At 38.3% G+C, this 22003-nt stretch overlaps 1 protein-coding gene across 1 annotated transcript; it reads left to right on the forward strand.

The window, feature by feature from the left end:
* Positions 1 to 1426: 1426 nt before the first annotated feature.
* LOC147410717 (uncharacterized) lies at positions 1427 to 3680 on the forward strand. The gene is made up of 5 exons (XM_086445331.1): positions 1427 to 1576; positions 2703 to 2815; positions 2912 to 3162; positions 3252 to 3458; positions 3552 to 3680. Exons 1-5 carry the CDS (start codon positions 1539 to 1541, stop codon positions 3663 to 3665), a joined length of 723 nt encoding a protein of 240 aa, XP_086301457.1. The 5' UTR covers positions 1427 to 1538; the 3' UTR covers positions 3666 to 3680.
* Positions 3681 to 22003: the final 18323 nt, after the last annotated feature.

Below are 22003 nucleotides of genomic sequence, written 5' to 3' on the forward strand. Positions count from 1 at the left end.
ACCATGGATGTGCATGAAACAGTCTTATCTCATGTTATCATTATTGATTCCAGGTCCTTTTGGACCCGACAATGATATCGACGTGTATTTACAACCATTGATAGATGATTTGAGACAATTGTGGGAGTTTGGCGTGGAAACATATGATGCACATAGCAATCAAACCTTTCAAATGAAAGCTGCACTATTATGGATGATAGCGACTTTCCAGGATACGCTATGTTGTCTGGATGGAGCACTAAAGGGCGTCTTGCTTGTCCTTGTTGCAATAAGGACACTTGCTCTCGACGTTTTAAGCATGGTAGAAAATTTTGTTACCTAGGTCATCATCGATTTCTGTCGATTGACCATAGGTTTAGATTTGACAAGAGATGTTTCGACGGAGAACAAGAATATCGAATTATGCCAATCCCGCCATCTGGTTATGAGGTTTTGGAACAAGTTGAGGGCATGAACATCACGTTTGGGAAGATTTCTAAGGTTGCAAAAGGTCACAAGAGAAGACGGGAAGATGATACGAGAGATTTTTACAATTGGAAGAAGAAAAGTATTTTCTTTGACTTACCTTATTGGAAACACAACCTGTTGCGGCATAGTTTGGATTCCTGCACATTGAAAAAAATGTGTGTGATAATGTCATTGGGACTTTGTTAAACATCGAAGGAAAGACAAAGGATAATTTGAAGGCTCGTTTAGATTTGCAAGAAATGAAAATACGAAATAAACTTCATCCAATTAGTATGGGAAATAAGACATATTATCCTCCCGCGTGTTTTACAATGAGTAATATTGAAAAAGAGAAATTTTGTAATGTGTTGAAGAATGTTAAGGTTCCAGATGGTTATGCAGCGAATATTTCGCGATATGTACACCCCAAAAAATGTAAGATTTTAGGACTCAAGAGTTATGATTGTCATGTGTTGATGCAACAACTACTCCCGATAGCCTTGCGAGGTACATTGGTTAAGCATGTGAGCGCAAATCTAATTGAGTTGTGCACATTCTTCAGGGAGTTGTGTTCTAAAGTTGCAACGGTAGATGACTTTGAAAGGTTGCAGTCTCAGATCGTACTAACATTATGCCACTTAGAGAGGATTTTTCCCCCAGCGTTCTTTGATGTTATGGTGCATTTACCCGTTCATTTGGCTACCGAGGCACGAATCACTGGACCTATACATTATCAATGGATGTACCCTATCGAAAGGTATGCATTAATTTTTATATTCTTTTTGTTTTAGTTTCACATGCACCATACAATTCAATCTCATAGTCAAATTATCTCAATGCATGGTCATAGGTACCTTCTCACACTTAAATCATATATGCATAATCGAAGTCGACCAGAAGGTTCCATCATAGAAGGGTACCTCGCAGAAGAATGTTTAACATTTTACTCGAGGTACTTTGATAGTGTGGAAACAAGGTTTAATCGACCAATAAGAAATGATGACTTTAGTAACACTATCTCAGGTCGACCGTTGGGGAAAGAACAAGTGTTTACTCTAGATGAAATATCATGGAGACAAGCAAATCGATACATGCTCTTCAACTCTGAGACACTTGTCCCATACTTCGAGTAAGAATGCATATTTATTTTAAGTTTTACCATGCATGTTGAATGTAATATATCCATAGTTAATCATATCTCTTGAACTCAAACATATATAGAAAACACAAGAATGAACTTAAGCAGAAGCATCGTCGGGTTAGTCGTTTTGAAATTGATAGGCTTCATGCCAAAGAATTTGATGATTGGCTTTTTAACAAGTCTTCCCATTCAGAGAATTTTGCACTTTCAGGTGAAGTTAGGAAATTAGCAAAGGATCCTGATCATGTTGTAAAAAGATTCAATACGTACATCATTAATGGGTTCAGATTTCGCACAAAAGGTAGTGAAAGTAAGAGAAAAACTCAAAACAACGGAGTTATCGTAGTTGCTAATACATCAAGTTTCGCAAGTGTTAGTGATAGAAGCCTAATTCAAGAAGACATTACCTATTATAGTGTATTGACCGATATCATAGAGCTCAATTATTATGGATGGAAGCGTGTTGTATTGTTTAAGTGTGAGTGGGTTGATGTTAGAAGAGGAATAAAAAAAGATGACTTAGGATTTACGCTCGTGAATTTTACATACTTATCTAATACTGGAGCAAATGTTTACGATAAACCATTTGTACTAGCATCTCAAGCCACACAAGTATTCTACGTCAAGGATTCCATGGATTCAAATTGGTATACTGCTATACAATCAAAACCAAGAGACTTGTTTGAAATGGGAGGAAATGGTACAGTAGAGGATATCGATGATTACTTTCAAAGCTTTCCTTGCAATGATCAAAATATGATGGATACTTTGATCGCCTCTGATGATAACGTAACATGGGATAGGTCAGATATGCCAGGAATAACGATCAATGCACCTCTAATTATTACAACACCTTTAACTGCCACAGATGAAATTAGGGAGGATGACATTGACGAGTCAGATTTTAATAGTATTGATGGGGATGAGTTGGAGTTTAGTGATGCTGTTTGAAATTATTCATGTACAATGATGCAATTCCAGTTCAATATATCATTTGACATAGATAATTCAAAAAACTCATTAGTAAATTTTTGAATTAACCATTATCATTAACTTAATAACATTTCTTATAAGTTTTTAAAATAACTAATCATTTTCTTGATTTTTATTATAGGATGCATCGTCATGATTCACAACCTCCCCAACATGGGGATGAGACGGTAAATTTGGGGCCCACACATATCGACATGACTGTCCCTTCTGATCAGGCATCTGATTCAACATCCAGTAAGATGGAGTAATTGTTTTTAAGATTTTGCATTCATGTATGTATATATAAGTTAATTGAATGATAATCAATTTTTTTTACATGATTTTCTACAGGGTCTACCAAGACGCATAAAAAACGTGTGCGGGGCAATACACGTCTTGAATCACTTTGGAACATTGGCCCACAAGATTTAAAAACACGTGTTCGGAAAAATAACTACAAGCAGCCTATTGGCAATGGGGCCAAGTTACTTGGGCAGTTCTTAGGTACTGCGGTACGGAAGCCACGGTTCATATCTTTCATGTATTCAGATTGGAGGCGAGTGCCAATTGAAGCTAAAGAGAACATTTGGCAAACTGTTCAGGTAATTTGAAAAGTAAATCAATTAAACTACATCGATTGTTTATATTTATCCATAAACTTTACTCCTATGTTTTTTTAAATGTGATGTAGGGTGTTTTTGATATCGATGCCGACTTGAAGAGTTGGGTTCTTGAGTCCTTCAATAAAAAATGGAAAGACCGCAAATCCCACTTGAAAACAAAATACTATTTAGACTTTGTGGGTGCTCCAGATGAAGCAAAAAAGAACCTCCCACCTTTTATGGATCAAGTAGAGTGGGATTGGCTTGTTCAATTTTGGGAAAGCGAAGTTGGTAAGGTATGAGTAACAACCATAGTTACATATAAATTCATTTAATTAAATATTGGTAAGGTTTGAATATTATCTAATTTTTTATGATTTATTTTGTAGATGCGTGAAAGGAAAAACAAAGCCAATCGTAAGAATCAAAAAATGCACCACACATCTAACACAAAGAGCTGCGCAAGAAAATTCGATGAGGAGGTAAAATCAAATAATCATTGAGCCTATTTAGTACAAGATTGCAATAATATTTATTGACTTATTATACTTTATTTGTTAATAGACAGAAAAGAATAATGCGGTAGAGCCATCCCGGATACAAATGTTCATAGTAACCCACACAAGAAATGACCAGACCTTTATAGATGCAGAGACAACGAAAGTTATTGTAAGTATATATTTCCAACCTATTCTATTAAAAAAAATTATGTATCAAAATTATCTATCTTATAAAAATGTTTTTAAGTTACAATAATTTTTTTATGTCTTTTTTTTTCTAAATGATATACGTATTGATTGTATTTAATTTATTTTAGGATGAGATGAGACAAAAAGAAAATGAATCCCAATTGTCAGATAGTTCCCAAAGCAACACAGGTAGAAACGACATCTTCTCTCAAGTCATGGGAGAAGATGGTCATGGTCGTGTCAGGCAGATGGGGTTGGGAGTGAGACTCTCAGCATTTTTCGGACCCCAACCGACCCATCAAGAGTGTATCTCACAGGCCATTGAGGCAAATCGTCGTGCTGATGAGGCATGCCGAGAAGCCACTGCAACACGTCGAGAGATGGATGAATTTCAGACAAACATATTGATGCAATTTGAAGCACTGATGTCATTTATGAGTCAGCAACTTGGCCGTACTATAAATATGGCTGAAGTACTTCGGGGTACACAGGTAATAATTTATTATTCCGCTTTCTTAAACAAAATGTTTTAATTGTATTTTCTTGTACTAATAGTTAAAATAATATTATTTGTAGGCTTCTAATGGCAACGATCCACAAACTTCTGTTAAGCAATAATAGTTTGATCTGCAAGTTTTTTTTGACAATGATCGGTGATTAGTTTTTTGTTTTGTTAGTTTCATTACTAGCAACAACTTGAGAAACAACCTTTTGTTAAATAGATATCAATGATCCATTTTTTGTTTTCCAAGTTTTGTTAATAGTAATAGTTGAAGATGTTACAATTGTTCAGTTCCATGTAAAGATAAAAATGAGACAAAAACTTGATCTTAAATGTGTGTATCATTTCTTATATATATGGATTGATATCTAACACTTATTTGGTCAAACTTTTTTAACTCTTTGCATGTATTAGGTAAAACCTTTTTTAACTCTACATGTATTAGGTAAAACCTTTTTAACTCCGCCAATGTAAAATTAACGTTTTACATTGCTGGTCCCAAGCCCGGATAAAGGAGGAGGGAGAAGGTACGCCATCGATTCATTACTATGAATTTATTTGCACATGCTATATTAACTTTTCTATCTTTCTTTTTATTTTTATAATTTTGTGGTAATGTGTGTTCTCTTTAGGTTAATGCATTTGATAAACTTCAAATTGACTTCTCTTTGTATGTGGGGTTTTGTTGGATTTGGTATCGGTCTTGTGGCAATGGTGTGTTTGTGCATGTTGCTTATATGTTATATTAGATTTTTCTATAAAACTTTCATCCTACATTTTTATTTATTTCTTGTATTGGTTTTAAGTTTTGAGTTTTATTTAACAAGACAGGAAAATTGAGTTATTGATGAAATTCAGTTTGCAGATTATATTTTTCAAGCTTTTGATCAAGCATGTTCTCTGAAATTGAATTCTCGCATGCCCACACATTTTTGCATCTTGTTGATATAATATCTACTTTGTAGATTGTCAATAAAAGTGATGTTTTATTAACTTCTAAGCACATATCTATATGCCATCTAGATTAATAGGAATCTGGTTAGATCCTTACTAAACAAACATTTGTTGTAAGACTTTGATGATGATGGTGGTGATGGTTAGGAGGTCTTTAACTCTCTTTAACTGCCTTCACATTCTTACTTTGCAAAGAAACATGATATGTATGCTCAGAGATACTATGCACAAATGTGTGCCAAACACATACACATACAAACACACACAATTACAAAATGGGCAAAAGGTGGATTAATTAGGAAATCAACTCAACTTCGGGCAGCCAAACAAAATTTTAAAGACCTTATACCAGGTTAGATCATATAATCTAGAGACCCAATTCTGCACCTAATACTCAACTACTGAGATATCTACCTTCCTAGAGAAGGGCTAATAAGGTCTATAAGATTTGAAGGGGATGGGACTGATATGGGTTGGGTTCATGAGAGAGCGAGTTTTTGTTAATATGGAAGACAGGCGGGATCGATGCTTGAGGATACCAAACCTTAAGGAAAGTGGAGTAGATGATTATTTGTAAAGTGGAGGGTGGCACATGGCAGATCATCTACTCACTCTTGCTCTATGTTGAGATGGTAGGGGTTAGATGGGATGCCTGTGAGAGAAATGTATTTCACTTTGAAGCAGTCATGCAATTCTTAGAAGTAACAAGATCTGTTGGCATTATTTACGCATACAACATTGTGTCACCTGACATATATCAGTACTACCACTTGCCAATACTGTGAGTGGTACTGACACTTGAATCCTGGATCAAACTCAGCCAACTAGAACTCCTAACCTCTGGTCTTTTGACCCTTAGACACATCTATTGAAAATTATTTTACAAATGAAGTCCTATAAGACAACGCCCTATTTACTGTTTTTTACTTAAACTTGTTCTTTCTCATTCTTTGCAAGATGTAGTTATGTATACAAGGATGTGCAGTTACCTTGGACACTGCTGCCTGTGCAGCTAAACCAAGTGCAGTAGCAGGCAATCCTTCAATATCCTTCTTATTAATGTGTTCAACCTGATCAGCATGCATTTTCCTCACAAATGACTTATAGGTAGTAGTTTATATTGGAAAGACAGACTTATAGGATTACATCAGTCACCACAGTTAACGAACTGATAGTTAACAATGAGGTGGCCCCGGGCATTGCCTTGTCCATGGGTGTCAAGTTGCTGAAATTCAGTCCTCCGTTGCTGCATTGATCCACTATCCTTACCGTTGGTTGAGCACCAGTCCTAGTGTTTGTCACCTACATGTCATAAAGAAATCCGGGTCAGTTTTTCTGTAACAAATACATGACACTTATATGATTTTGGCTGTGCCAGATATCTATCGACACATTCGCTATGAGACACACGTGTATATAGTGAGTGATAGACATCTATTAAGGAATAATATCTTTTTAAAGCCAACTTAGCTTACCCATCCAAATCCAAAAAATAAAAATATCATTTTAAAAGGAGTGGTGCTCATTATGTCTCAAAACCATACCAGCAAATCAAACCTTACACTACTTTAAGCACAAAAGTTTGTCGAGTTTTGAGTTGACTCTACCCATGGTTTAACTAAAGCACAAAAGTTCATGCACTATTGTGATGTAAAAATATGCGAGGAATTTCTACGTGAAAGGAATTACTACACGGCATTGTTAGAACTCTTCAAGTGCAATGGGATGCACCGTGAAGCTCTCAAACTTCACGTCCCATATAGCCAACGTGGCACTAGTGCGTGGCCCGGTCTCTTTGGAGATGCGAAGTCATTCATGAAAACCACAACTCCAGTCACGTACCTTAGGGTATATCGAACTGGGGCATCAATACCATCTGATCAGGTGATTCTGAGAAGTATATTGATGCATCCAGGCTGGAGCGACCTGAGCCTTTGACCTATTGTAAGCCACACAGTCACATGTTCTGATTGCCAACGTAGTACTAGTACGTGGTCGGTCCCCTCGTGGGATGCCAAACCATTTATGAAAGTTACAACTCTTGACTCGCACCCATAAGTATAAAAGATAATCTAAGTATATCAATTGCACTTCTTGGTCAAAACCGGTGCCTAAGCAAGATCTTGCCCCGCTGTACCCTACTATACGAGGGGGATAGACTACGTCTATTCTAGACGAGAGGTATTTAAGTGGGCCATTGCTCAGCATTGTGCGCCACCTCTCAACTGGAGATCAAACTGGCTGTTTTTGACTTCAGAGAAGTGAATTGAGGTTTTAGATTATCACATATACGGTATATCAAACCAAGTCACCACGTATCGAAAGGTATATAGGTGTACTTGGACAAGGGTGGCCAGATAAAAATGCATTGCACGTAGTAAGCTTAGAGTCTAGAAACCTTCCCTGTAGGTCACGACTCGAACTTATCGTGGGTGTTCCTGGGTTGTTTATTGAATGGAACCTTTGGATCGATGAATGTATGTGAATGATGTGAATGATGAGATCAGGGTGTATGATTGTCCTCAAGGATCAAAAACGACATTTTTGAAAATTAAAATGGGTGCACCGACCCAATAAAGAATCCATTCTTTTACAATAATGACCCAGTCCATCTCGATCCAACAATCATGATGGGCCGGGCCATTTAAATCAAAATGAATATCGAATTTTCAAAGAAGGAAAAGAAAATATTTTTCAGAAAAGATTATTTTCCAAAAGAAATGTTCTATAAAAAAATGTTTTTCGAGAAAAAATAATTTCCAAAAAATGTTTCTATAAGAACAAGATTTTCTGAAAGATATTTTACATGGACCTTGGGAGAGTACTAAAATACCCTTTTGTGTCAAACCAGGATGCTAGTCGCAGGTGATAACCCAATCGATCAGTTAGTCAAAACAACCGTCGTAGGGATGTACCCTGTAGAGAAGATCAATTTTGGGAGATTCATGTTGAGGAGTGCTCTCTATTTCCATGAGTTTGAGATAGACTGGAACCTTTTATATGCTATGCTAAGCAATGGAACCCTTATCTCCATATATTCCATATGGGGTATATGCACTTGTGCCCCACTCACGAGGATTATTGTGGCATCATGAGGATATCCACTTCAAGACCTCTAGTCAGGCCCTCATTGAAGATCGGATATTCTGGTGAACTCGCCACAGGACTGAATATTTTCAAGGAAGAAGTCAAGGCCTTAGTCCATGATGGGAGATTGAACTTAGTACCTTTACTGGGCCCGTATCGCTCCCGCAGTCACCCTATCAATGTAAAACTCGAAGCCTGGCGAGCTACTAGAGATTATCGATTATGCTTAGGAATCCTAGCTCAATACATACTGACCTCCAATAGTGATGGCCAAACTGTCCCTGAGTCCTTCATAGATATAGCCTCTCAACTCTCAAGGAAAGCCTACCTAGTACCTCTCATCCTAGCTGAAACTTTCTCAAGTTTAGATGCCATAAAAAATGGTGAGCGGGAAAGCTTCAAAGGAAGCCCCTACTCACTCTATATGTGGCTTTGTGACCGGTTCAAAATCGTAGAGGTTCCCTCAAACCTCGAATATGGGCTAGAACACTTTTCCAAGAGAAACCTATTAGTGCGTCACAACTCAGTCAAAGCTTGGAGCAAATGGTTAGACTCTCGCCTCGCCTGTCATATCGATTTTAGGTGCCCTTGGTGGATAACTGATCCCCCTGTTCTAGGAATCAAAGGATCCTACTATGTCCGTCTGATTGGTTTAGAAGAAACATCTTTTTACCATCCTAATCTAATCCAGAACAGTACATGTACCTACAGAGTTATCCTTACCTCAGCATAAGCTTTCTTTCCCCCGAACCTTTGACTGAAAAGTTAGTACACCTCATTGAGAAAGCTTGGAACAAGCGCACCTTAGGGTATCCAGACGGACCAGTAGAATTCAGAGAGCCAGTTGTTAGAGCCAAGAAGGTCAAGCTTGACAGTAATCCTGATGACCATCAAGATAAAACCAAGCGTCCATGTAAAAATAGTTCAAATCAAATTTGTTGAAAGATGTCAATCATTTTCAATAAGACTATCTTTCTTTTTTTAAATAAATATTTATTTCCTTTTCGAATACTCATTGTGTGAATGGATTAATTAATGGATTGGTGCACAAACCTCAATAAAATGATTATTAAAAATGTTATCAAGGGGGTAATACTAAAATTGACTAAATCTACTTTTGATGGGGTCATATAGGATTATCATTGCGCCCAAACTCAAGCGTCCACCTCCTAGTTGGATTCGTAAGTCCAGTTGGTTAGAACGAATCACAGCACCAAGTCAACAAGTAGAGATGGCGTCAGAATCTTAGCTCACAGAGATCCCTAAGATCTTGGCAGCCTTTGCCAATGATATCAGCAATATAAAAGGCAAGGTGGAAATGTTAAAATAGACCTTGGAATCAACGGGTAATCCTCTAGATGACCCAAAAGGAAAAAAGGTAGAAGAGAAACGTCTACGTGAAGTCTTCGAGCTCGATGGAGACGAAGAGTATGTTGATGAAAATCCAACGTTATCTAATAGAATGTCTCAATTGGAGTCAACTATGAAGAGTATAAAGGGTATTGATGAAATTGCAGCAGGCATTGAAGCTCTGAACCACATCCCTAGAATCCATTTGCTAGAGAAGTTTGTGATGCCTGAAATGGACAAGTTCAGTGGGACAGGGTGTGCGAAAACGCATCTTAAGGTGTATGTTACCAACATGCGCACTATGGGGCTCAGTGACGAACAGATGACATTATTGTTCTAAAGGACTTTATCAGGATCGGCACTACGTTGGCTAATGTATCAAGATCCAGTTACTGTGGGTACATGGGAGAACATGTCAAAGGCCTTCTGGCATCAGTATAAATACAGTACTGAGATTGAGACTTCAAGAAGGGATTTGGAAGCAACTAAACAGAAAAATGGGAAGACATTAACTGATTTCATTGGTCGTTGGAGGGCCAAGGCTTCTCAAATGTGGGATAGACCCTCGGAGAAGGAACAAGTATCGATTATCCTAAAGAATCTCTCTCAAGGATATGCTCAGCACCTAGTGGCCCAATACCTCCCTACTTTTGAATCGTTATTACATGTCGGAAGCCAACTCGAGGATGCATTTGCCTCTAGGATTATTTCTAATCCCTCAGATAATAAGCCTAAGAAATCATATGTTCTCAAACCCAATATCAACCATACTTACATCGCCAATACCTCAGTTTTCCCAGCTCTACTCCTAGCCCGGACTAATAACCATGTTCACCCAAGTCAACCTCGAACTGCACGTCAGTTTACCAATTTAGGGATGAGTCTCACTGTAGCGCTTCACAAATTGATGAAAAAAGGGCTTCTTACCCCTATCCAACCCCGACCTTTACCTAATCCCTTGCCAGCTGGACACAATGCTAACGTGTTCTACGAGTTCCATCAAAATCCTGGCCATCACACGGATCGATGTATCACCTTGCACCATGCCATTCAAAACCTTATTGACAACAAAAAGGTCACCATCCCTAGTCCACCAAATGTCACCACCAATCCACTACCCACTTATCAACATCCACCAACCCTGAATATGATTTCTCACACCCCATTACTATTCGACCCTGTTTCCCTTATCCACCCAATCCAAGTCAAATCGCCTAGTTACCCCCTTGTCGGGATAACTTTCACTGATGAGGTTTTCACTACGAATTATGAACCATTTGATCTAACCTCGAATGATACATATTTTTTATCTCCGCCTCGTTACCATACTCCCGCATTCACTAGTTACTTGTTGGCCCAAATGAATCTGAAAAGCCCTGTAGCTTTGACAGACGAAGATCCATACCTGTTGATTGAAGAAGATGAGCCTTTCCCCTTTTCCTGTGATGTAGTTAGACATATGACTCGAGGGGGAAGAGTTTTTAAGCCACAAGAACTCTGTGTTGATAATCCTACAGTCCTGGCAAGAAAAGAAGGAGAAAATCCCACTAAGGAAAGCATCGAAGAAGATAACTCCGTGATCAAGCAGTTGAAAAAATCAAGGGCCAATATCTCAGTATGGGGTTTACTCATGGCTTCCATTGCTCATAGGGAGGCTGTTCTCAAAGCACTAAACACAGCCCAAGTCTCCCTTGATACTTCTCCAGATCAGCTGGCCAGTATAGTAGGGGCAACTTACGTAGAGAATATCCTATCCTTCTCGGACTCAGACCTCCCAAAAGAAGGGGCAAGCCACACTAAGTCGTTGCACATTACAGTTGACTGTAACGGGATGAGGGTACCTCTGGTTTTGATTGATAACGGGAGTGCACTGAACGTTTGCCCGCTGAAAACGGCTACTTGTCTCGGGTTTAAGGCTGAAGATCTCAAACCTACTAATCAAGGTGTTAGAGCCTATGATAACACCAAGAGAGATGTACTGGGAATTTTGCACCTTCGATTGTCCACAGGCATAGCTGAATTTCCTGTGGAATTTCAAGTCATTGACATCCAGTCTTCTTTCAATTTACTGCTAGGGAGGCCATGGTTACACCAGATCAAAGCTATCCCTTCCACGCTGCACCAGAAGGTCAAGTTTATCAAGGATGGGCTAGTGATTACTCTCCATGGAGATGCTGAAATTGTAAGGATTATGAACAGTACTGAAGCTAAGGATAAGCCACTGCTTGAGATTCAGCCAGAACAACAGAGGATAGAACTTAGTGGGTTCGAATTCGAAAAGATATGCTCAGTCTAATGGAATCAAGCCATGAAAGAATATTTTCCAATGGAAAATACCTCTAATTGCTACATGGCCAATATATTCAAGAAAATGAGATTCTTCCCTGGTATGGGCTTAGGTCGCAAGCAGCAAGGTATTAAAGAGGTACTAGTGATTAAAGAGGCCATTGGCACATTCGGACTAGGATATAAGCCTACTAAGGAAGATTGGACCCAATACTGGAAAACAAAACGGGATAAGGCCATTGTTAAAAGGCAAAGGCACACCACAGATCTCATTAAAATGAAGCCTTATCGAAAGACCCTCAATGGTTATTTTGTGAAAGAATGAGAAGACTTCCGCTACTATGGGTTCCCAGAGCCGTTCATTGATCACATCACAGGTACTCATCTGCCGGGGTTTGAAATCTTCTTTGGCATGGAATGGCCCAAAAAAGAAGCAAGCATAGAAGTTAGGGAGAAGAAAGTTGAAGATTGGCAGCTCGATCTGGACTCCCTCAACATAGATCAGTTATTCATTGAAGATCATGGTATCTTAGTGTTGTCAGTTGAGAAAGAAATCCCAAATCCTCAGTCTGTAATCAAACAAGCTGTTGGGTCTCTATCAAATTATCATGTAATCAGTCCTATGTTGCGTGTCAAGGCTGGGTCTGTCGGTCCCATTAGTCTTGTTCAGTCTGACATGCCAGTTGAGTCATTTATTTCTGTTGAGTCGAGTAAGTTAGTTGTTTCTGTTGAGTCTGTTGCTTCTACGGAGTCTGTTTTTCCTACTGAGTCTAGTGAGTCGGTCAAGTCTGTAATGAGTCCTGTTACCCCATCTCTTTTTAATGAAATGAAAGAATTTTTTGATTATCCCGAGCGCAATAATAATTTAACTAATAATCTGACTTCGGAGGGAGAATCTTCTGACGAAGAACCTCCCCCTGAAATAATCAAATTACTTGAACAAGAAGAGAACGTCAGACTGAACCTCTAATAGAGGAAGTAGAGGTTGTCAACCTCGGAACAAAAGAAAGTCCTCAAGAAATTCGGATAGGGGTCACTTTATCTCCTGATGAACGCGAAGGGATAGTAGACTTGCTCAAAAAGTTCAAAGATGTATTCGCGTGGTCTTACGAGGATATGCCGGGGGTAAGCACAGATATTGTCCAACATCGGATTCCGTTATATCCTGATGCTTGACCAATCAAACAGAAACTTCGACGTATGAAGCCGAAATGGACTCTAAAAATTAAAGAAGAAGTTAAGAAGCAGATTAACGCTGGATTTTTGGAAGTAATCGAATACCCTGAGTGGATTGCCAATGTCATCCCGGTACCGAAAAATGATGGAAAAGTTAGAATGTGTGTGGATTTCAGAGACCTAAACAAGGCAAGCCCAAAAGACAGTTTTCCCTTACCACACATAGATGTTCTAGTGGACAGTACAGCATGACACGCTTTGTTGTCCTTCATGGATGGGTTTTCGGGGTACAATCAAATAAAAATGGACCCTCGAGATATACAAAAGACTTCATTCATCACACAATGGGGGACTTTCTGCTACAAGGTCATGCCTTTTGGTTTGAAGAACGCTGGAGCCACCTATCAAAGAGCAGCCACGACTTTACTACATGACATGATACACAAGGAAGTCGAGGTCTATGTAGATGATATGATAGTCAAATCTAAAGAACGACTGGGGCATGTTATTGCATTAGAAAAGTTTCTCACAAGAATTCAAAAGTACCAACTCTGCCTTAACCCACAGAAATGTGTATTTGGAGTAACTTTTGGAAAGTTATTGGGGTTTGTAGTCAGTCAGAGAGGAATCGAAATAGACCCTGTAAAGATTAAAGCTATCCAAGATATGCCGTCGCCTAAGATTGGAAAGCAGATTCGAGGTTTTCTGAGCAGAATCCAGTATGTTAGCAGATTCATCGCTCAACTCACCAACGTCTGTGAACCTATTTTCAAGCTTCTCAAGAAAAATGAACCAACAATTTGGAATGAGCAATGTCAAAAGGCTTTCGACCAAGTCAAGGAGTATATCTTAAACCCACCTATTTTAGTTCCACCTACACCGGGTGAACCACTTCTTCTTTATCTGTCAGTCACAGAAGAAGTTATGGGATGCATGCTTGCACAGTATGACAAAGATACTCGTAAAGAAAGGGTCATCTACTACATCAGCAAGAAGATGTTAGAGTATGAACAAAAATATTCGACTCTTGAAAAAACTTGCTTAGCATTGGTATGGGCTACTCAGAGACTCCGGCACTATATGCTGTCTCATTCAATTATCCTGTTATCTCGGATGGATCCTCTCAAGTACCTTTTGCTAGAAACCAGCGTTGACAGGGAGAACCGCGTGATGGCTATTGTTGCTATTAGAGTTTGACATCACGCATGTTACGCAAAAATCCATCAAGGGGAGAGCTGTAGCAGAATACTTGGCAGATCACCCTGTAGTAGAAGGAATAAGGCCTGTCGATCAATTTCCAGATGAAAACATCTTGCAAGTTAAAGAAGAACCGCAGAACCAAACATGATAGTTATACTTTGATTGAGCTGCCAATCAAAATGGGTATGGAATAGGGGCAATCCTATTTTCTCCGGAAGGATGCCACATTCCTATTGCTATTAAATTAGCCTTTTCGAACACTAATAACACGGCTGAATACGAGACATGCATCGTCGGGCTCGAAGCGACTTTGAACTTGGGCATTACAGAAATTGAGGTTTTTGGGGATTCAGCCTTGGTCATACATCAGTCATTGGAAGAATGGAAGACTAGGGATGAAAAGTTGAAACCTTATCATGAGTATTTGTTAAACTTAGTCAATAAGTTTAAATATATCCTGTTCCAGCACTTGTCAAGGGAGGATAACAGATTTGCTGACTCCTTAGCGATTTTATCTTCAATGATCCATTTACCCCCTGGCATGAAATTGAGGCCAATCACTGTTGAAGTCAAAGACAAACCCGCATACTACCATCAGATCAACATTGCTACTCGACTACCCGATGGAAAGCCATGGTACATAGATATAAAGAAAGTGTTGGAAAAATAAGAATTCCCTGAAGAAGCATCGAGGAAAGAATGACAGACCCTACAAAGATTAGCATTTCAATTTATCCTGTGCGTAGGAAGTTTATACAAAAAGTCTTATGATGAGATTCACTTGTCATGTGTTGATGAAGATCAAGCTGAACAGATAATGATTGAACTACATTCAGGAGAATGTGACCCTCACATGAGCGAGAAAATGTTAGCTAAGAAGATTATGAGACAGGGATACTATTGGCCCACGATGGAAACAGATTGTCATCACATGGTCAAAACCTGTCATAAGTGCCAAATACATACGAACCTTATACATGTGCCGCCATCTCAATTAGTGGGTCTGACTTCACCATGGCCATTCTCAGTCTGGAGAATTGACATTATTGGTAAAATATCACCTAAGGCATCAAACAGGCATGAATACATTCTAGTTGCTATCGATTATTTTACCAAATGGGTCGAAGCTGCCTCTTATTCTGTCCTCACTGCGTCTCGAGTTGCAAAGTTTATTCAAACGAACATCATCAGTCGATATGGGGTACCTTTGGAATTGATCTCTGATAATGGGTCACATTTCAAAGTTGAGGTTATCAAATTGTGTTCAAAGTTCAAAATCTCACACCATAAATCATCTCCTTATCGCCCTCAGACTAATAGAGTAGTCGAAGCAGCTAATAAGAATATTAAGACTATCCTTAGGAAAATGTGTCAATCACATCGAGATTGGTCAGAAAAACTGTCATTTGCATTATGGGCATATCGAACTTCAATTCGATCCTCCACTGGAGCTACTCCTTAGTGTATGGCATGGAAGCAGTCTTGCCAGTTGAAATGGAGATTCCATCTCTTAGGGTCTTGTTAGAAAGTCAGTTGTCAGAAGCAGATTGAGTTCGCCAACGGTATGAAGAATGGAATTTGATCGAGGAAAAATGACTAAGAACGTTGTATCACGTGCAAACTTATCAAAGAAGAGTCGCCCGTGTGTTTGACAAGAAAATCAAGGCCCGTCACTTACAAGTCAGGGATTTAGTACTCAAAGAGAACAGGGCACCTATTTTTGACCCTAGAGGGAAGTTCAAACCAAATTGGGGAGGTCCGTTCATCGTCAAGGAAATATTACCAGGAAAAACTGTCAGACTTCAAGATCATAATGGAATCGAATTACCAGAACCAACCAACATTGACCAAGTCAAACGGTACTACATTTAAGGAGGCCATCTTTGGCCAAATCAATCCTCATATTACCCAGTTACCCAGTTCAACATTTCTTTTCTCAACCCCTTTGCAGTCTTTTCAAAAATAAAAATTATGTTTTTTTCTTTCTCAGCCCGATCACCTAACCTAGGGGAGGGAAAATTCGAATTACGTTTTGGTCTGATCCCAAAATGTTGGGGTACGTAGGCAACCTGAGAAGTTACTCCAGGCCCGACCACATCAAAATAAAAAAATATATTTCCCACACAATAAACAAAATCAAGAAAAAATTCAAAAGAAAAGAAATATCATCCAAAATGGGAAGAAAATTTAAAGAAAAAGAAATAATTTAAAAGGAAATGCCACACAAGGGGTATTTGGGTTTTTGAGCCTCAAAATTCCTTTCTTTTTATACCCAGTCCTAAGCCTACCCATGAAAATCTTCCTAAATACTGAGCGAAAAGTTAAGGAAGATAGCAAAGCATGATTAGACAGCAACTCCAGAAGTTCAGAGGAGAAGAAAAAGATAAAAAAATGAAAAGACCTGCTAAGTTGAAAATCCCAAAAGGACGACTTAGGCAAAAATTAAAGCAAGCTCACAAGGCTGAAAATCTGAAAGGACAACTTTGGCAACAATCAGAGTCAAGGAAAAAAAAAAAAAAAGCTCGCTGGATCGAAAACCTGAAAAGGAGATCTAGGCAAAAGCTAGAGCAAGCTCGATAGATTGAAAACCTGAAAAGGCGATCTAGGCAAAAATTAGAGCAATAAAGAAAAATAGAAGAAAATCCCAAGCTGAGAGCGGTCCGAGCTGAAGCATCAGAAGTCTTAATAATCAAGTTCAATACTTTGCTTAAACCAGGCATAGACTCAGAAGTCACAAGTATCTTGTCTACGATCGATCTAAAAATTTTTACTCCCCCAAGTGAACCAAGGGAGATAAGGGTGAATTCTATGATGAATCTCGAAAGGAAATAATTTTGTACTCTTGAACCCGACTCAAAACCTTCAATAAAATTAATCAAAATTAAAAGTTGAGTCTTAATTGCGCTTGTGGTAATCAATTATTTCAAACCTTCATACAAGGGGCATTTTCTTTTTCTTTAATGTAACTTTTCCCCCTTATACTGGGGCATTTTTTTTAATCTTCGCATGATGTGTTCAATTATCTTCAATGCCACGTACATTGTCAAACTAGGGGCATTTTGTTTTTGAGCAATGTTAATCCTAAGAGATAATGAGAACCCCAAATTTAAGGTTACCCTCTTGATAACAGTTTTTCGAAAAACTTTTGAGGTTCAAAAGAAATAAAAAACTCAGGTTTTAAATTCGTAGAACTTTTTGGATAAAACATTGAGGTTCAAACAAAAGCACTTTGGATCTCACATTTGACTGTGTCCAGAGATCAACTATTAACTTATTAGGAAATATGGCATTCTTTCATTCCCAGTTTCTCTTCCAGATCCAATCATTCTTGGATTCGATCATTTCTCTTCCAAATTCATTATCTTCCAGATTTATTCGATTCATTCTAATCAGACTTCTCCAAATTCATTCTTTATTTCCCAAAATTCCTTCATTTCTTTGCCAGTTTTGCTCAGATGCCGCCAAGGGCTATCTTGGATTTTGCTTAGTTGCCGCCGAGGGATTTCTCAGAATTATGCTCAGATGCCACCGAGGGTTTTCTTGGAACTATGCTCAGATGCCGCCGAGGGTTTTCTCGGAACTATGCTCAGATGCCGCCGAGGGTTTTCTCGGAACTATGCTCAGTTACTGCCGAGGGTTTTCTCGGAACTATCCTCAGATGCCGCCAAGGGTTTTCTCGAAACTATGCTCAGATGCCGCAGAGGGTTTTCTCGGAACTATGCTCAGTTGCCACCGAGGGTTTTCTCGGAACTATGCTCAGATGCCGCCGAGGGTTTTCTCGGAACTATGCTCAGTTGTCGCTGAGGGTTTTCTCGGAACTATGCTCAGATGCCGCCGACGGTTTTCTCGGACCTATACTCAGTTACCGCCGAAGGTTTTCTCGGAACTATGCTCAGATGCCGCCGAGGGTTTTCTCAAAATTATGCTCAGATACCGCCGAAGGTTTTCTCGAAATTATGCTCAGATGCCGCCGAGGGTTTTCTCGGAATTATGCTCAGTTTATATTCAAGTTATGCTCAGTTTATGCTCAGATTATGTTCAGATTTTTACTCAATTCCAACTTAAACTCTCAGATTTTAAATCACACACTTGCACAGTTGTTAAATCAGTCAAGGAGAATTTTCTAAAATTCAATGATCTGATACCGTCAGTGAGAGTTTGCGCTCAAGGACCTGACAATCTTTTAATTCGGGGAGAGCTTTACCCTCAAGGATCTGAACACATCGACGAATTGCTAAATCAGGCTGCAAAATGAACTGTCACTAGATTTGGCATTCAGATATCGCACTATCTACCAAAATAGATTTGCTGTCTAGTTTGCTTCACCCTCTGCCAAAGAGGGGCATCTATAGATACCCCATTTTTGCACTCGCCTGATTAATCAATTCGTCAACCCGATGGCAATGATTCCCAATGATGGATGTGTATTCCATTGCTTTATTTTGTTACCATATGTGTTTCAGAAATCCGGATGAGGTATCTCGAACTGACAAGGCCTTAGAAATCACACTACGCTAGGAAAATACGACCCCAAAAACATAGAAATCATCATCTTGCAGACCAAAAAGAAGCTTCACGATAAAAATCACTAAAAATGACCAAAATACCCATAACATCAAACCAACCCTAGAGCCTACGTTATGATTAGGAAAACTCATTCAAACACATAAAACAACAAATCGAAACCAAATAAATCATTTAGCCAATTTTAATAGAATTTAACAAAATTACGAAAATACCCCACATAAAGTTCATGACCAATTCACACAAAGAATTTCATAAATGACACAAACTAATATTTTCATTAAATTCCTTACGAAAAATCGATTCTAAAACATCCTAGAACATTAAAAACCGACTTAAAACGTGTAAAGTCCTCTCCGGGGGCAAAACGGTAATTTCATAATTTTCATAATTAAAATTTTCAAAATTAATAAATAAAACATTAAATAATTAAAGTGAAACATTAATGAAACTAATTTAAAATTTTGAATTAAAAAATCAATCAATCAGACTCTTATGAAAAATTGTTGAGGGTTCGTGAGATATTTCTTGAAGGACCCCTCCATTTGGGGGTCAAAAGAATTTAAGATATAATAGAGGGGGTTATCCAAAAATTTAAAGTCAATCAAGCAAGACTAAAGTCAAGGTATTAAAGTCAATCAAGTGAGACTAAAGTCAGAATTAAAGTCAATTAAGCAAGACTAAAGTCAAGATATTAAAACTCAATCAATTAAGACTAAAGTCAAAATATTAAAAGTCAATCAAATAAGACCAAAAGTCAAAAATTATAATAGAATTCTAATTAAATAATAACTCTATCTAATAGAGTTCTAACTAAAAAACAATTCTACCTGAAACAATTATAATTAAAACACAATTCTACCTAAAACAATTCTAAGTAAAACACAACTCTAACTAAAAGAACTCTAATTAAATACTAACTCTATCCAAATTAACCCTTAAAAAAATTCTATAAATAGAGATTCCCACATCCTATTTTTGTATCAAATCATAAATCCTAAGAGAAATAGGTCTAAAAGCCCCCCTAGCCTCCCATAAACCCTAGTTTTGGAACCCCAACTCCTTACCTAATATCCCTCCTGCGATTTTAGCCTAAGAAACGCCTAAAAGCCTTCTAAAAACATCTCAAAATCCACAACAAACTTTAAGAATTCAGATCCAAAAATAAAGAGATACCTTGCCTCGGAGATCCAAAATCAAATCCGGAGACAGAACGAAGCAAGGGAGTACGGTACAAGGAGCTATTTTTGTCAGATCTGAGGGAACAAAGTCCTTGCTATCGGAAAGGTATAATTTTATTTATTTATTTTTATCTAAGTTTTTAGCAATGTAATTTATTTGGGAAGTTAGTAGAGACCGACTTTGGTCGGGTGGGGTTGGTGCATAACACCTTTCAACCCCGTAACATGATCCCCGAATTCAACTTTTCTGTTCTAGATTAGTTCTTATCTATTTAGAGTCATTGATCGGTTCCTAGACCCTAATAACTAGGTGGCAACTCCCAAACCTCAAGGGTCAAAAGTGGATCCGCGCACCCCGCGGATTGAGGGCGCTTTCAGTAAATGGATTATGTAGTTAACAATCCACACAATGATTTTTGATCTTAGAAATCTCCATAGTGTGAATCCTTCACTTCCACCGGGGAGTTCTGTACCTTGAGCAAGTGATTCTAGGTAGTCGTCTGATCTTACAATACCTAAAACACACTCAAAATTACTGAAAACTTGTAATTAATAGGTTCGATGCAACTAAATAACAGAACAACTACTAATAACAGGTATCATGTGTTCTTCGGCCTTGAGAAATGAACGATTGCTGGATTGGGTACTATTAACAAAACCAAGTATCTTTATGGCCTTCTTTCCACACTCCCCACTTCCATCTAACCCTAGAACAATCATGCATAAAGTGGGGACTACTTTATAACTATAGCCTTTCTTGGGTTATTGGAGTAGTCATGTGGGACTGCTTTATAAATGTGACTACTTGTGGGCCTCTTCATTATAAATAATACATAACATAACCCCCCACTCTCACTGCATCCAATCTTTTATTTAAGATATTATTTGAAGGTAGGGCATCACCATCAAAATGGTACCTCTGTTGCAACTAAGAATAACAACATAATGTAGCTAAAGCTAATTGTGTGTGCTGGTATAGGTTCTTATTCAGAATGAGACACCTTTACTGTACAACAAAAAATTGTTGAATGGCCTAGAATTATCCAACTTGACCGACCCAAATCAAGTAATTTGGTAGAGTCAGATCCGGATCTATGACGTTTCTTCTTTTTCTCTTGCAGGTTGGTCTACTTAGTACGTATATTATCAAAAAGTTGTACTTCGGCAGGTTGGTTAATGAAATCACTCTTACACTTTCATAATGCTTATTGTTGTGTAAATTTTTCTGAATTTGCAAACTTTTTCTAATTACGAACTCAACTACTGCTCTCTGTCCATCTCGTCTCATAACAGTAAAATGAAAGTTGGTTGGTTTCTCCACACCCCTTTTCCTTCTTCCGAAATACATAGGACACTTCCATCTCAATCAGATTTACTGAAATCTGTACTTGCATCTGATTTAGTTGGGTAAGACATGATTCCTCTCACAATACAATTTTTGAATCATACATGCAGTAATTCACATTGATTGACATGGCCAAAACCACTAGAATGGTACACTTTGACTTTGAAGGGACTGAATGTGTCCACAATGGGCTTAGTCTATACCCCATGGCCCTCCCCTCCCTTTCCCACGTATGGTCTCTAGTGTAAAATGTCATAGCAATCCTAGCCCTTAACCAGAAACTTGACTCATTGCCTTCCATACTCAAATTAAAAGAAAAATAAGTTCTAAATATAGGTTGATCACTAGAATAACGACGAATGGTTAGTAATCACCTAGGTGGGACATATTTTTACACTAAACTGATGTTGTAAATATTTTTGGGCCTATGGATTGGTTGAGTTTTGTTTATTTCCATTCTTCGAGGTTATAATGCACCATTTGAGCTTACATGGTGTGCTTATATTATTTGTCATGTTAATCTTTGCAAGGGGGGAATATCTAATTG

The sequence above is a fragment of the Akebia trifoliata genome, chromosome 1 (assembly GCF_017979445.1).
Source record: "Akebia trifoliata isolate Shusen 1 chromosome 1, ASM1797944v1, whole genome shotgun sequence".
Taxonomy (NCBI): Eukaryota; Viridiplantae; Streptophyta; class Magnoliopsida; order Ranunculales; family Lardizabalaceae; genus Akebia; species Akebia trifoliata.

What these genes read in the sequence shown, in the direction of transcription:
- LOC147410717 (XM_086445331.1), top strand. Translation starts at nt 1,539, where the DNA reads ATGCTCTTCAACTCTGAGACACTTGTCCCATACTTCGA. An exon ending in ACATTTGGCAAACTGTTCAG is followed by an intron (nt 3,163 to 3,251) that starts GTAATTTGAAAA and finishes AATGTGATGTAG; the next exon opens with GGTGTTTTTGATATCGATGC. An exon ending in GGGAAAGCGAAGTTGGTAAG is followed by an intron (nt 3,459 to 3,551) that starts GTATGAGTAACA and finishes TTTATTTTGTAG; the next exon opens with ATGCGTGAAAGGAAAAACAA.